Below are 14,231 nucleotides of genomic sequence, written 5' to 3' on the forward strand. Positions count from 1 at the left end.
GCGCGTTCAGATCTGTCAGTGATTTTCGAGACGTTAACGGTATTACGTAACGGGAGATGCTTCGACGTACACGCGTAGCGAGCAACGAACAAACCGTTGCTTCGCTTTCGATTCTCCTCCTTTCGATCGTTCAAGGATAAGAGACTTCGACGACTTTCCTCTTCTTCCCGAAACACCGTTTCCGAATCGAACCAAAAGATTTTCCCTAATCGGTCTTTCCCGCTCGATACGCGCGGTTTCTGCGCGTTTCGCAACGAAAATACCTTTCGACGACGTTGTCCTTCCCGACCGAAATTGCGTCGCGTCTTTTTTTAACGAGCCGAACGAAACGTTCGCTTCGCTCCTCGCGAGCATCGCGAGGTTGGACAATTTTGCAGGAACCGAGGAAAAACTTCAAATCCGGCAACGCTGGCTCTCGAGCGAGAACAGGCCCGGTACAGCCTGATAAAAATAAATTTGCGCCCGGAATAATCACGGAGCTCCCTAGAGATCCGTATGGACCGCGTGTCTAGGTGCCGCTGCCGCTACTACCGTTCGGCGTAGGTAGTACCGCCGATTCGAGTTTTCCCTTTTTTCCGATCGACGTTATCGCGGATCCTCTCTATTCCTCGGGAGACGTTTCTTTCGCCGGGAGTAGTTTCGGTTTCCGGTCGGCCACCGTCCGCGCGATTCGAGAGATGCGCCATCGGAGCAACACGCTCGAACGGTTTGGCCGGCGCGAACGGCGCGCGAATCGTCGACTTTTGAAAGGACGCGTATCAGGAACGTCTCGTGGAACGCGTTGCACCGACACGGACGGAAAAGGAGAGTGGCGGAGAGCGGGAAAGACGCGCGTTACGAAACCATAGCCTGCGAGAGACCCGAAGGAGGAGAAGAGGAGAGCAGAGCCCGTTCGACGAGCTCTCTTCGCGCGGCCGTTCGCGTTCTATCCTCCTCCCGCTTCTTCCGCGCCGCCTCCGCCGCCTCCACCGCCACCTCCACCCCCACCTACACCTCCACCGCCTCCACTTCGCTTCGACTCTCCTACCCTTCTGCCCGTCTTTCGCATCCACCTTCGTACTTTTCCTGCTCGCTCGCCCGTTTCTTCCCTCTGTCTCTTTCTTGCTCTCTTCTCTCCGCCGCGTCGCTTGCCCTGCCCTCCCATCGGCTCTACGTTTCCACCTCGACGTTTGCTTCGGGCTAAAATAAAAACACGAGAGAGATAACCGAGCGAGACGACGGCCGAACGCGAGACGAGAGAACGAAACGAGACAAGAGGAAGAGAGACGACGCGTCGAGGAGAGACGGAGAACGCAGCGGAGAAGAGGAGGAACGCGTAAAGGCAAAGGAGAAAAAGGTGAAAAAATCAAATGGGAAGACGGTGCAAAGGAACCGAGGTAAAACGATCGAGGAAAAAAGGGAAAAAGAAAAAGATCCGGAGGAAAGGTAACGCGAAGGAACCGCGTGAACGAGAAGTACCAAGAGCAACGAGAAGCTCTAGAATCGAGAAGAGGAAACGCGGAAGGGAATAGATCGAAACGTGATCGAAACTGCAGTCTGCGAACGTGAAATCGAAAAAGTCGAAAAGTCGCTGTTTTGCTCTCCTCTATTTTTCGTTTCGTCCAACGCGCGAAACGGCTCGATCGATCGACGGACGCGCGACGTCGTTCGAAAAAAACGTTTGCTCCCTTCTTACGCGTCGACCGTATCGGCGAAACCTAGGTCTCGATACCGCGAACGGCGCAGGATCCTGAACACGGACCGAAAAACAAAATGAAAGTTGGCACGAGGGAAGAAGAAGCCGCTTTGGGTGAAAACGATCGAAATCGTGCCTCGAGATCGATGGAGTTCGAAGCGTCCGCTGAAGTTTCGCGCGACTAGCGCGACTACGCGTGAAACCCCGTTGAACGCGACGCGACGGCCACGCGTGTTGTTCACATTTTTTCTCGGCTACGAACGGCCACGATAGAAGAAATCGGAAAGAAAAGTACGCGTTTCGCGTTTAGAATTCGCGATCGAACCATGTCTGCTTATCTGAAACGCTGGATATCCGCGTTTCATAGACGATTCGGGTATTCCGAACTTAGGGAATAACTCCGAGTAACTCGGAGGAGATCGAATCGCGATGAATCGAAGGCGAAAAAAAACGGAGTGGACCGGATATCGATCCTATCGGTAAGGTCTCTAAGGTAATCGAAATCGTTCGGCGCGTTTTTCTTACCGAATCGAAACGCGATTTCCGGCCACGTGGCGCCGTTTACTTTGTACGCGCGTTTCCTCTATTTTTCGTTTCGATTCGTTTCGATTCGTCGGTGGTTGCTTGATCGAAAATTTATTCGCCGCTCGTCCGCGGTCGCCGCGCCCGACAGCCGCGCTCGCGTTCCTTTCCTTTTTTCTCGGTTGCTCGCGGCTGACAATCTCGCGAGGGAAACCGCGCGAATCGCGAATTACGCCGAGAGACCGCAGGACGGCTAGTCGAGAAACAACGGATATATCGGTCGAAGCGAAACGTAGCCTTGACCTATTGGCGCCCTTGCGTCTGCTCCAAACTTCTCGCGGTTTGGCTTCGGTTGTTCGAAGGCGGAACGCGTTTGTCCTTACGCGTTTGGTTTCTCGCTCGAATATTCGAGCAGCGAGCTAGAACGACGTTCCCTCGGAATCCGTGGACCGGTGTCCGCCGGCTATAGCTTACATTTTTTGGCCGTCGAAGGTATCGCCGAACGACGCCTAATCTAATAAGGGAAATAGCAAAAGAAAGAGAAAGAGCGATACGTCGAAGAAATTATACTCTTTCGTGAAACGAGGGCACGACCAGACCTTGCGCAACGAATACAAATGCTACCCTCTGTATCCCTTCGAGGCGCGTGACAAAATTGTTAAAAGGTTCGGGCGCAGGAAAGCGAAGAAGGGTTTAGTCCGTGAACGGTGCGGACAGCCATTTCGGCGACGACACGAAACGCGTTTTCGAGACCCATAATCGTACTCGCATCCGTCGCTCCGACTCTGGTCGATGAAACCGCGCGTTTCGAGCGCCGCGTTCCGACGGCCGACGCTCGCCGGCCACGTTCGAACGAACGAACGAACGAACTTTCTTCGATCGAGAAAACGCTTCTCGCCGTTAAACGACGATAACGCGATCGCCCTACGGAACTTACATCTTATAATGGTGTTGCATGTGATGAGCCAAATGTAAATCGGCGGGGTGTTGTTGTAGCTGCTGCTGCTGCTGCTGCTGCTGCTGCTGCTGCTGTTGTTGTTGTTGTTGTTGCTGTTGGTGCATAGCCTGATGATGATGAGTTTGCGGGGGATCCAGGCTAGAGGCACCCAACAGGGTGGCACTCTCCCTAAACAACGTTGCGACCTGCATCCTGGTCGATCGTTTCTCGCGCTCCGGGACGAATCACCGGTTACGTCCGTTCGACGACGGACCGTACCAAGGTGTCTCGTATATTATTCCTGGTCCTCTCCTCGTACGCGAGTTTCGACACGGAAACGAGAGAGGAGAACAGTTAGGAAATAAGCAAAATCCAGTGGTTCCCGACACGACGCGACGCGACGCGACGGCTCGAACGCGAGCCGTCGGCAGATTAGCGCGGGTCGGAGATCGCGCGCGCGCGCGACCTCGCGAGATTCACCAACTATCTCGTCACCGAGACACCACTCACTGACACTGTCACCGGAACGGTTAACGAACGAGCGGTCGTCGTTGCGCGAGGAAACCGGGGACGGTGCCGGCAGCGACGGTGGCTGCCGCGAACACCGATTGCTCCCTCGATCGCCGTTCGGAATTCAATCGAGTCCCCTCGAGCTGCTCGTCCTCCGTTTACCGTTCACGATCGTCCTTACCATCTTCATCGTCCTCGAGGATATCCGACTCGGTTCCGCTCGATTCCCTGCGAGCCGTTCTACGGTCCTTCCTCGCGCTACCCTCCGACGACGACAACGACGACGACGACCACGACCACCACCACCACCACGAGGACAAGGGAACGAGTCTCGCGGTCGAATCCACGGTCTTTTCTGTTCGTTTCGTCGCTTCTCGATAGAGACCGTGCAAGCCCGCTAAAAGATTCCGCTAAAAGATTCGTCAGAAAGTTTCAGCCGCGCTCTCGGCCCGATACACGTGACCACCGAACGGATTATATCGTGCCGGACCTCGCTCGAAAACTTTCTTCTCCGAGTTTCTCCTGTTCCTTGTTGCCTTGTACCTGTTTCGTTTTGCTCGGTGCGTACCGCTCGTCTGGCGCGCTCGTCTTCTCAACACGCTCGGACCAAGAAAAAGCTGACGCGGCTCGGTACTCGCGACGGATCCGTTTCGTTGCTGATCATTTCTCTTTCTCGCCCTCTTTCCTCCTCGCCCTTTCTCTCTCGCTCCTCGTGTCTCTTTCTTCCGTTCTTTTCTCCTTTTCTCTCGACCAACGTTTCGCTCGAGAGATTCGCGATCTCCGCGATCTCCGCACCCACGCCCCGAACTACCAAGGCGGTGCGACGCGTTTTCTCTTTCTTTCGTGCCCTTCGGGCTCTCTCCTCTATTCTGGACGGTGTCGTCGCGGTTTCGACGTTCGCTCGCTGCTCGAACGGCTCGTCGCGTTGCTTCGATAACGCGACAGCGTGCCGCTCCTAAAATTTCAGTCGTCTCGACGATAAAACTCGACCGCGATCGCGCCTCCTCCTCTTCCTCTCTAACCTCTCTGCTCTTTCTTTGTCCTCCGCCGACGTTCGTCTCTTTCGCTCTCGCTCTATCGCGCTCTCTCCGTCTCTTTGCTCCGCTATCCTTTCCTCACCGCTCCTCGCTGCTCCCGGTTCGCTTCGTCCCTGTTTCGACGAGAACTTGGTCGTCGCGTAAACACGCGTCCACGCACACCGCGGAAGCTGAAACCGCGGCAGCAAGAGTCGGCACCGCACTGCTTGGTCGTGTCGCTGGTTCGGTCGCTCGAGCCGAGAGGTTCGTGCGTTTCCGACCTCCGTCGACTGGGTTCGGTCTCGCTCGGATTCGGAGCCTCCCGCCGGTCGTAGCGGCGGCGGCGGCGGCGGCGGTGTCGGCCGTGTCGGCGGCGTCGCCGTCGCCGTCGTCGTCGTCGTCGTCTTTGGCGCCGGTAGCAACCACGACGGCTCAGTCCACCACGATAACGACTACACCTGATCGTTTTCCCTTAGCGCGCAAAAATTTCCATCTTTCTGCGCGTTCTCCCTTTCTCCGAACGTTCGTTTCGCGAGCGATCGATACCGATCGATCGGTCGATCGATCGTGAATCTTGCTCGTTCCGAGGACACGAATCGATCCTACGTAGAACGTATTTTCTCGAACTCGAAGTTTCTTCTTCCCAGTACATAGTCATATATATATATATATATATATATATATATATATATATAGTAGCAACGGAGTTACGTAAATTACGCGACGAGATCGCGATCGCTGGAAGGTCGTGGCTATGTTCGACCGACGACGAGGAATTTTCGACGTAATATTTGCGCGCCTCCGAGCAACGAATCGAAAACGATTTTATGTTCCCGCCGTGAGCAATTTCGAAGCGTGGCGAACGGCGTTCGAGCATCGAGCGGACCGAAAGAAAAGCTACGCGCGCGATTTTCCGTGCTCGCAGAATTTCCGAGACGCCGTTACTTCAGAGACGAGAAAATAGTCGGATGTCCTTCGCGAACTCCGCGGGAAAGATCGATCGGTCGATTTCCTGCCAGTCTAGTCGCTTCGCCGAGCGAATGCATGGCCGCGATGAACCGTGCGTGCGCGCTCTCCGCGTTTCGACGCGTGCACGTTCACGTACACGTACTCGCGAACGTACTTACGAACGTACGAGCGTCGATGGCCGCGCGTTCGCGTAACCCGTACGATCCATTCGACCGAGTCTGCCTAGAGGTGTATCGGAGCGAGAGCGCGAGCGTAACGTCGCTGTAGGTGAGCTAGCGAGAGCGCTCGCCTCTACCTAGCAAATAGAGAAGACCGGCTGCTAAAACGAGAAAGGAAAGGAGAACGAGAGCGAGAGAAACCGGGATATAGCTCTCCGAGGTACATACATAAGGGCACGTACGCGCCCATGTATGCAAGAACGAACGGTGTGGTGGTGCATGCGGTGACCCTGCCGCGATGTAGGTGGATGGAATACCAGGGCTGTAGCTAGAAATTCTCTCGGATCGTTCCCGACACGAATTATACCTACTATTCTTCGCGAATTCGTCCTCGCCGATTCGTTCTGCCGACGAAACTCGATCGTCGATCGAGATCCGCGAAACTCGTTTCGATTTCTCGACGGCCCTCGAACGCGACGTCCGAAACGCGTGTTCCTCGAGCACCGAGGCTCCACGAAACGATCCTGTCCCGGACGATCGAAACGTTCGCCCGCGAAATCGAACGCGATTCCTTCCTTCTCTCTCTGCAACTTCTATGTACTTTCTTTCGTTCCTCCTACCGTTCGTTTTACCGCGCATGAATATCGTGCTCGCGTCCGACCAACCGTTCGTTCTCCTCGACGATTATCGCGTCGAACGTCCTCAAAGTCGAAACTTCTTAACACGCTCCTGTTTCGAATAGCCGGTCGGTGTGTGCACGCGGACGCGCGCGCTCGAGCGCGCTGGCCAGCCGCACGTATACATCATCGGGTTGCAGCGTTGGCGCGAGCGAGCCAGAGCGAGCGGGGTCGAGGGTGGATTTCACGCAGAAGCGAACGAACGAGAGAAAAGCTTACGAGCTCGGTTCGTCGAAGCGAGAGAGGAATATACCAGCCGGCGACGAAGAGGGAAACGCTCGGATGAAGCGGTGTGCTGGAAAGAGAGAAAGAGCAGTCGCCAGGTTGACGAGAGTGACCGAGAGAGAGGGAACGAGAAAGAGGGAGAGAGAGAGAGAGAGAGAGAGAGAGAGAGAGAGAAGGAAAAGACGATACGTCGTCGAAGCTCACGCAAACACGCTCCTGGCAAACCCGCACATCGCTGCCTGCCAGACTCCCACCACGCGAACTTTCGGAAAAATCAATAGAATGCAAGAAAAGCCCACGCTGCGCTAGGCCAGTGGAGCCCTCTCTTCCTCTTTCTCTATTCTGTTCTATCCGTTTGTTCCACCCTCCTTCTCGTTTCCTTGCTCTTCGCCATCGTTTGCGCGCGGTTTACCCGACTGGCCGTTGTCCGATGTCCGTCGTCCACCGTATACGCCAAGACGAAACGCTCGGTGTGTCGCTGCGCAACGACTACCTCGAACGAAACGAAGAAGAAAACCGAATAAGAACGTTCCCGTAAGTCCGCCCTCGAAAAATCGGATCCCCCGTCGCGTTCTCTTCGCGATATCGGGGGTTCTCGACTTTTCCAGCGAAACGAAGAAGCGTGTCGTTTCTCGGCTTGCCACATCGAATCGGCCAAACCGAGCAACGATTCGAATTACCCGTGAATGTTACCGGAATATTTCCATGTCGAAACTGAAACGTCGAAACGACGTTCGAACTTTTCCACGGCTTTGCAAAGGGTCGTGCCTGCCGTTCATTTTGTTCGTTTTCGCCGACGAGAGCACGCTACGCTGCGTTGGCCGATCTCGAGACCACGAGAGCCTACCGTCTCGTCGATCCAAACGGAATCGTAGCCTACCTCGTACTAAACGGAACTGACCCAGCTTCGTGGCTTTGTACCCTTCGCTGCTCTCTCTCTCTCTCTCCCTCCACCTCTTTCTCTGTTTCTCTTTGCCTCTGTTTCTCGCTTCGTCGTTCTCTAACTCTCGTCCTCTTGCCTGCTTTCCACCGTCTTCGTCCCACGCTCTGCCGTCGCGCGAACGCGGTCTTCGTCTTCCACCCACTGACATTCTCCCACCGTCGACGAGACACCCTCGAGAAGTTTCAATTTATACCGAAAGTCGTCGCGACCGAATCCACGAATACGTACGCTCGCTCGCGCTCTCGGCCCCCATTCATGTCAGCTGAGTACGCGTGAGCGCGAACGTATCCACGGTCTCGTTTCTGCCTGTCTGTAATCCCGTTTCGTCGATCAGCGACCATTTTGCATCGCGATGCGGCGATACGAATCGTAATCGATATCGAGGACGAAAACACGTGTCCTAGAATCGTTCGCTGAAATTCGAGTACGCGAGATCGCGAAACGACGCGGTTAAAAACGCGGCTAAAGGTACGAATCGAGAGTGCACGACACGGCCGTTGCAAGGTTATTCGCGACGCACGTCGATCGTCGATCGTCGAACAAGCGAGTATCGATCGCGAGAGGAAAGAGCGCGAAGGAGGCGGAAGTTTTAGCGGCGAAAGTCGGTTAAGGGGCTGGTTTTCGGATCGAGAACGCGGCCTCGACGAGCCGGCTGGAAACGGACACGACCCGGGGACAATAAAATAAGCGAATCAGCAGGTCGTTGTCGTAATTCTGGCTACGTCACTGGTACTCTACCCCTCTACTCTCGGGCGAGGGTCGTGCACCCTCGCGTAGAGGGGTATAACGTTGCGGCAGAGAGGCACGGAGCAAAGCGGAACGGAACAGAACGGAAGAGGAGAGGAGAGGAGAGATCGCGAGAGGGGTGGCGAAGAGAAGGGGCGCAACGTGTCCGGGATAGGGAGGAGGAGGAGGAGGGGTAACGGTGGCGAGAGGAACGCGCGGAACGCTTTATGAATGAATGTTTCCACGCCAAGTGTGGCGAGAGAGCGAGAGAGGCCCCCGTGTGTCCCGCGTGTAAACACAATAATACCGACGTTTCCATTCATCGGGTCGACCCCGGCAAAGCATGCCGCGACCTCGAGAAATGCCTTTCGAGGCGCCACGTGGATTGCGCGCCACCCCTCTCTTGCTTCTACGCTTTACCTACCCCCTCTTTTTTTATCCCCGACCCTTCGTTCAACCGTTTAAAAAGCGATTTCGATCTCTCCTTCTTGCCTTCTCGACGATCGGACACCGCGCCGCGTCGTCTCGCCACCTATTCGATCGTGTCGCGTTCCTTCGACGTTTCGACGGGAAAGTCGCGGCGTCTCCTAGTTTCGTTCGATGCCTGGCATCGGTACGATCGCCGATTCTTCCTTAACCTCGTAAGCGACCTTTGTCCGTTTGCGTGTTGCAGGTCACCGAGGAAACGATTCCTTGCAACAAGGATTCCTTGCAGCGATGGGCGGAGAGAAGCGTGTGGACGCTGGTATGCGCGATGGAATTGGGATTGATACCGTCGGAGATGAACGCGAGGAGCGGCACGACGCGAGACGCTGCTCTCGAGGACAACGAGTCGCTCTTCTCGACGAATTCTACGATCGAAATCGCCGATTCTTCCACGCGGAAATCGTCTTCGCGATTCTCCGCGAGAATATCTCCGTATTCGTCGAAAAACCGGTCCTACCTAGGAAGTGGCCGCGGAAGGAAGAAGGCGGCCAAGAGAAACGCTCACGCGAAACGTGGAAATCGCAAACTCGATCGTGGCAACGATGCGACGATCGAAAACTTTTGGAAATCGTGCAAGAGAAAAACGAGGAGTAGATCGGGCAAGCGAGAACACCGAGAAGATCGCGAACGAATCATCGGAGATTTTACGTTCGATCTGCCTCGTAACGATTGCACCGCTTGCTGCCCCACTTGCAAACGCGAGTGCGTCCAGAGCGCACCGTCGTCGGCCGTTCGATCGACTCGCTTTCCCGTCGCTCCCGTCGCTCCCGTCGCTCCCGTCACGATGGCTACGTTGCGGCGAAAACGCGTGTCGAAGATTCGCTCGTGGAAAAGAAACGGTCCTAACGCGGTCCTCGAACCGTCCGACATCGTCGCTTTGCCGAACGAACGACTCGTTCGCGGTCGTCGGAGACTCGTCGACGAGGATCAACGACGTTCTTCGACCGAGGACGAGAACCGCGAACCGATACTCTACCCGTTGCCTCCGATAGATCGAGAATACTCGAGCGATTCTCGTTCCACGACCGTCTCGGAATCGAACAATCGCGAAATCTCGAAGCTGCTCGAAAACGAACACGAACGAGAAACTTTTCGATCGGCCGACTTTTCCTGCGTACTTTCTACCTTCTCGCCGATCGAAGAAATCTCGAACGAGAAGAAATTCTCGATCGAAGAAGAGACGTTGCACGACGATCGAAAGAATCGACTCCCGTCGCCGGCCGACGAGGTTCGCGAAAAGAGACGCTGCAAATCGGTCGACGGTATCGGAAAGCGCTCAGGAACGAGAAGTTCGAGTTTGAAGAGAAACAGGACGGCGCCTGGAAGCGTGAACGCCTTTACGCTTCGAGCGATGACGTTCCAAACGATTCAAGAGCATCCCGAACCGAGAAGAGTGACGCGAGGATCGACGAAAGTGGACAAGGATCGCGTCGTTGGAAAACTGGTGTGGGGTTGTTGCTCCGGCTGGTGGCCAGGCAAGGATTATCATTAGTGTCCGTGAATCCGTTGTTCTCTATTCTCTATTCTTTGTTCGCGTTCACCGTGCAGCTTCGATTTCCCGAACGAGCATCGAACACCTCGAAAAGTGTTTTTTCTATACACGTATTTTCAACCCCCTTTTGGTACTTTCTCTCAAACGTCGTCGCAAACACGATTTATCGACGCCAGTTGAAAAGTAGTTGGTTTTCAACTTTTCGATCTGTTCGCCGCGAGATTATTAAACTTCGATTTGGAATTTCGCGGGTCGGAAGAGCGCGATAAACGCCGATCGATCGATAACTGCACCTTTGGTAAACGTTTCTGTGTGATATGCATTGCAGCGTTAATTATCGATGCCGACCATGTAGGAATGTTGTCCGAGACGGGGAAAGTATGGGTTTACTGGATCGGAGAAGCTCGTATATCATTAGTGAATATATATTTTTTTTATTTATATTCTATTACTATTATTTCCTTTTCTTTTTTTTTTCTTCTTTCTTTTTTCTCTTTTCCTTCTTTCTCATTTATCGTGTTAGGAACGAAGATCGCTCGTTTCGCGTAATTGATCTCGCCGTTACTATGATTTCAGCTGAACGAAAAAACGCAGATCGAATCGTTCTCCAGCAATCTGAAGTGTAGGCTGACGCAGAATTTGAACGTAGCACGAGTTCGAGCTATCGACGCGACGATGCAGGTTTTTCCTTCTTTGTTGTTTCTTTCAACTCTTCTTTTTTTTCTCGAGCACGCTTGTCTTCCCCTCGTTCCACCTCCTCCGTTTCCGTTAACGCGACTCGCTCGTGTCTCGGTGCATCCGAGCATTTTAGCATCCGATTTGCTTCAGATGTTGCGCAAACGACTCGGCTGCGCTTTGACGAAACCTTACGCCGCTTGGATAGAGAAGAACTTCTCGGAGGCGATCGAAGGTAAATCCGTCAAATATTTCCCGCCAACATTTCTTCCGTCCAGTCGTTCTTCGAATGAATTAACTACGATTTTCCTCGTTCCCTTTCTGTCTCTAGCGTTCGACGAGATAAGGTTCTACCCGTATCCGCCCCGAATACAACAAAGGCTCGACCATCTGAAGGAGAAGAACGCGAAAGTCACCGAAAAATACTTGTCGGATCAAAAGCGTACGAAAGCGAAAGTGAAAAACAGTTTTTCTTTGTTTCCGCGACGCTTCGGCTAATCGGTGTAACTAATTTGATTCGCAGGCGAAACTCAAAACAAGAAAATCGACAAACCGAAAGAATCGCCGCCGCAACGAGTCGACGTGGATTTAACGCGACTGCCTTTGAAGGAACAACATCCGGGCACTATAACGTGGGCAAAAATCTCGGGGCACAATTGGTGGCCAGGTGACGTCCTTCTATTTTCCCATCGATTCTTTAGCGTTAACGATCTTTCGGTTCGAACGTTATTCTAACGGACTACCCTAACGGTATTTAATAATCCTTTCTTTCGCCTCGTAGCGATGATCATCGATTACCGCGACTGTTGCATGCGTGAGCCAAGCTTTGGTTGTCAGTGGATCATGTGGTACGGCGACTACCAACTTTCGGAGGTAAGCATCGGAGCTTTCTATCCGGTATCCTCGAACGTAACGAAAAATACCTACGTTTCTCATATTTTCGTTGCGCGATAGGTTCATCACCAGCTGTTTCTAAGATTCGACAAAGGAATCGAGAGGATGCAAGACTACGTGAAAAACACCAAGAAGCACGTCTATCTGGTCGGTGTCCTCCAAGCTGCGAAGGTACGTACTCGAGATTCAACGTACGAACGATTCAATTTTCTCGTTCGCTCGTCTCCGTTTTAGGATTATTGTTCTCGTTTCGGATACGAAACCGAAAGTTGGACATTGGCCGACGTGTTCGAATACTTCTCGAAAACGGACACAATCGCGGAAACGCTGCGCGTTCCGTTAAAGAAAGAGGATTCCGTGAAAATATACGATAAATATTCGACGCATATCGTCGGCAAGCTGAACGAGTTAAAGAACAATCCGAACGTGGACGACAAACGAGCTCGGGATATAAAAAGCAGCGGTAAGTCGAGAAAAGAAAATCTGACGCTTCGACCGCCGCGTCATCGATGTACGAGAAACGCAAAATTTTCTTATCGCTACCCAGCCATTCGATCCTCGGTATTCGTACGCTCGAAACTATAGCCAACGGCAACGTAATCGAAATACATACCACGTTAGGTTCGTTGACGTAGCCGTCGAAGCGTATCAACGAAATATCCCCACTCGTGACAAATCAACCTGTTCCGATCCAGACGATTTACGCTCCGCGATCACCGGCCGAATACCCTTCGAATCTCTCTGTCTGAAGTGCCTGAAGATTCCCAAGGACGGGGCTACGGAACTTCATCCGTTCTTCGAGGGATCTTTGTGCAAAGAGTGCTCGGTACGGTAACGTCGATAATTAGAACGCTTGCCCTAATAAAAGCGCTTCGATCTCGTTTCAGGAACAGTACAAACCTTGCATGTTCGTGTTCGGCAACGATTCGAAATGTGTAAGGACTTTCTCTTTCTTTCGAACAACGCGCCATGATCCTGTATGACCCTCGTTTTTTCATTTTTTCATTTTTTCATATTTTCCTTGTAGTTTTATTGCACGATTTGCGCCGCTACCGGAACGGTGATCATCTGCGACAAAGAGGAGTGTCCGAGGTAAGCTCGCGAACGATTAAAAAGAAAGCGTGTACGCGAATTCGGTAATTTCCAGGGTTTACTGCACGGCTTGCATGAAGCATTTGTTGTGCCCGACGACGTACGAGCAAGTGCTGCAGGAAGATCCTTGGGAATGCTTCCTATGTAACGGCGCGTCTCGCTCCGTTTCCGACACGATCGTGCGACCACGCTCAAACTGGAAGGACAAAATAATCGACATGTTTCGTACGGTTTCTAATTCGGTCGTACGGTCGGTTCAACATAGCCAGCATGGAAGAAAGATACGCGTATTGTCTCTGTTCGACGGTTTGAGCACAGGTGAAAGAATGCATCTTTCTTTAACCGGTTTCCACCAAAATCTTCTCACTCGTCTCGCTCGTTTGCAGGTTTGCTGGTGCTTCAGAAGCTCGGACTAGCCGTAGACGTTTATTACGCGAGCGAAATCGATCCGGACGCGTTGCTGGTGAGCGCCTCGCATTTCGGCGATAGAATCGTTCATTTGGGCGACGTCAGGGGTATCACGAAAGAGAAGATCAAGGAAATTGCCCCGATCGATCTGTTGATCGGTGGATCGCCGTGCAACGACTTGAGCCTCGCTAACCCCGCACGACTCGGTCTCTATGGTTCGAATCTGTTTATCGCGCGCGCGTCTTTTCGCCCTTTTGCTGCTTCTTCTTTTCACCGCTCTCTTCTTTTTCTTCGCTCAGATCCAAATGGAACGGGAATCCTGTTCTTCGAATACCGCAGAATTCTGGAATTGCTCAAGAAAATTAACAACGGCCGTCACCTCTTTTGGATGTACGAAAACGTTGCCTCGATGCCAAGCGAGTATCGACTAGAAATTAACAAGTTAGTCTTTTTTATCGCCATCTCTGCCACCGATTATTAGCCACGAACAATTCCTTCGCGTTGTCGAATTCGAATCGGAAAGATTAATCGTTCGTTCGATTTACAACGTTTATATCGACAAAATGTGTTACAGACATTTAGGACAGGAACCAGACGCGATAGACTCTGCCGATTTTTCACCGCAACACCGACTCAGACTCTACTGGCACAATTTACCCATTGAACCGCAATTTTTGGCGAATCAAGGCGAACAAGACGTACAAGATATACTTACGCCGCATTGCCAACGTTACGCGCTCGTTAAAAAGATTCGAACGGTTACCACGAAAGTAAATTCGTTGAAACAAGGTACAGTAAATTAACCATGTTTCGTCGCTTTCATCGT

The 14,231-nt window shown here is 52.8% G+C and overlaps 2 protein-coding genes across 10 annotated transcripts in view; one reads left to right on the plus strand and one right to left on the minus strand.

Annotated features, from left to right (window-relative positions):
* Tdg (Thymine DNA glycosylase) overlaps positions 1-4,317 on the minus strand; it is a 37,024-nt gene extending 32,707 nt beyond the window's left edge. Inside the window, exon 1 of the mRNA XM_012281028.2 lies at positions 3,135-4,317. Coding sequence (XP_012136418.2) covers positions 3,135-3,346 — 212 coding nt within the window. The 5' untranslated portion in view covers positions 3,347-4,317. The remainder of the gene's footprint in view (positions 1-3,134) is intronic.
* Dnmt3 (DNA methyltransferase 3) overlaps positions 1-14,231 on the plus strand; it is a 45,823-nt gene that overhangs the window by 30,835 nt on the left and 757 nt on the right. For 2 of the 9 annotated variants that reach the window (XM_012281030.2, XM_012281029.2), the window contains exons 3-17: positions 9,032-10,319; positions 10,665-10,753; positions 10,913-11,246; positions 11,343-11,453; positions 11,535-11,678; positions 11,793-11,884; positions 11,966-12,076; positions 12,140-12,368; positions 12,601-12,731; positions 12,793-12,840; positions 12,933-12,997; positions 13,053-13,315; positions 13,384-13,620; positions 13,705-13,846; positions 13,980-14,194. In XM_012281030.2, coding sequence (XP_012136420.1) covers positions 9,032-10,319; positions 10,665-10,753; positions 10,913-11,246; positions 11,343-11,453; positions 11,535-11,678; positions 11,793-11,884; positions 11,966-12,076; positions 12,140-12,368; positions 12,601-12,731; positions 12,793-12,840; positions 12,933-12,997; positions 13,053-13,315; positions 13,384-13,620; positions 13,705-13,846; positions 13,980-14,194 — 3,499 coding nt within the window. Of the gene's footprint in view, positions 1-7,090; positions 7,224-9,031; positions 10,320-10,664; positions 10,754-10,912; positions 11,247-11,342; positions 11,454-11,534; positions 11,679-11,792; positions 11,885-11,965; positions 12,077-12,139; positions 12,369-12,600; positions 12,732-12,792; positions 12,841-12,932; positions 12,998-13,052; positions 13,316-13,383; positions 13,621-13,704; positions 13,847-13,979; positions 14,195-14,231 lie in introns of those variants that run through there. The other 7 variants (XM_076538364.1, XM_076538363.1, XM_003701496.3 and 4 more) reach the window with 6 other exon arrangements.

Source organism: Megachile rotundata, chromosome 12 (genome assembly GCF_050947335.1).
Source record: "Megachile rotundata isolate GNS110a chromosome 12, iyMegRotu1, whole genome shotgun sequence".
NCBI lineage: Eukaryota > Metazoa > Arthropoda > Insecta > Hymenoptera > Megachilidae > Megachile > Megachile rotundata.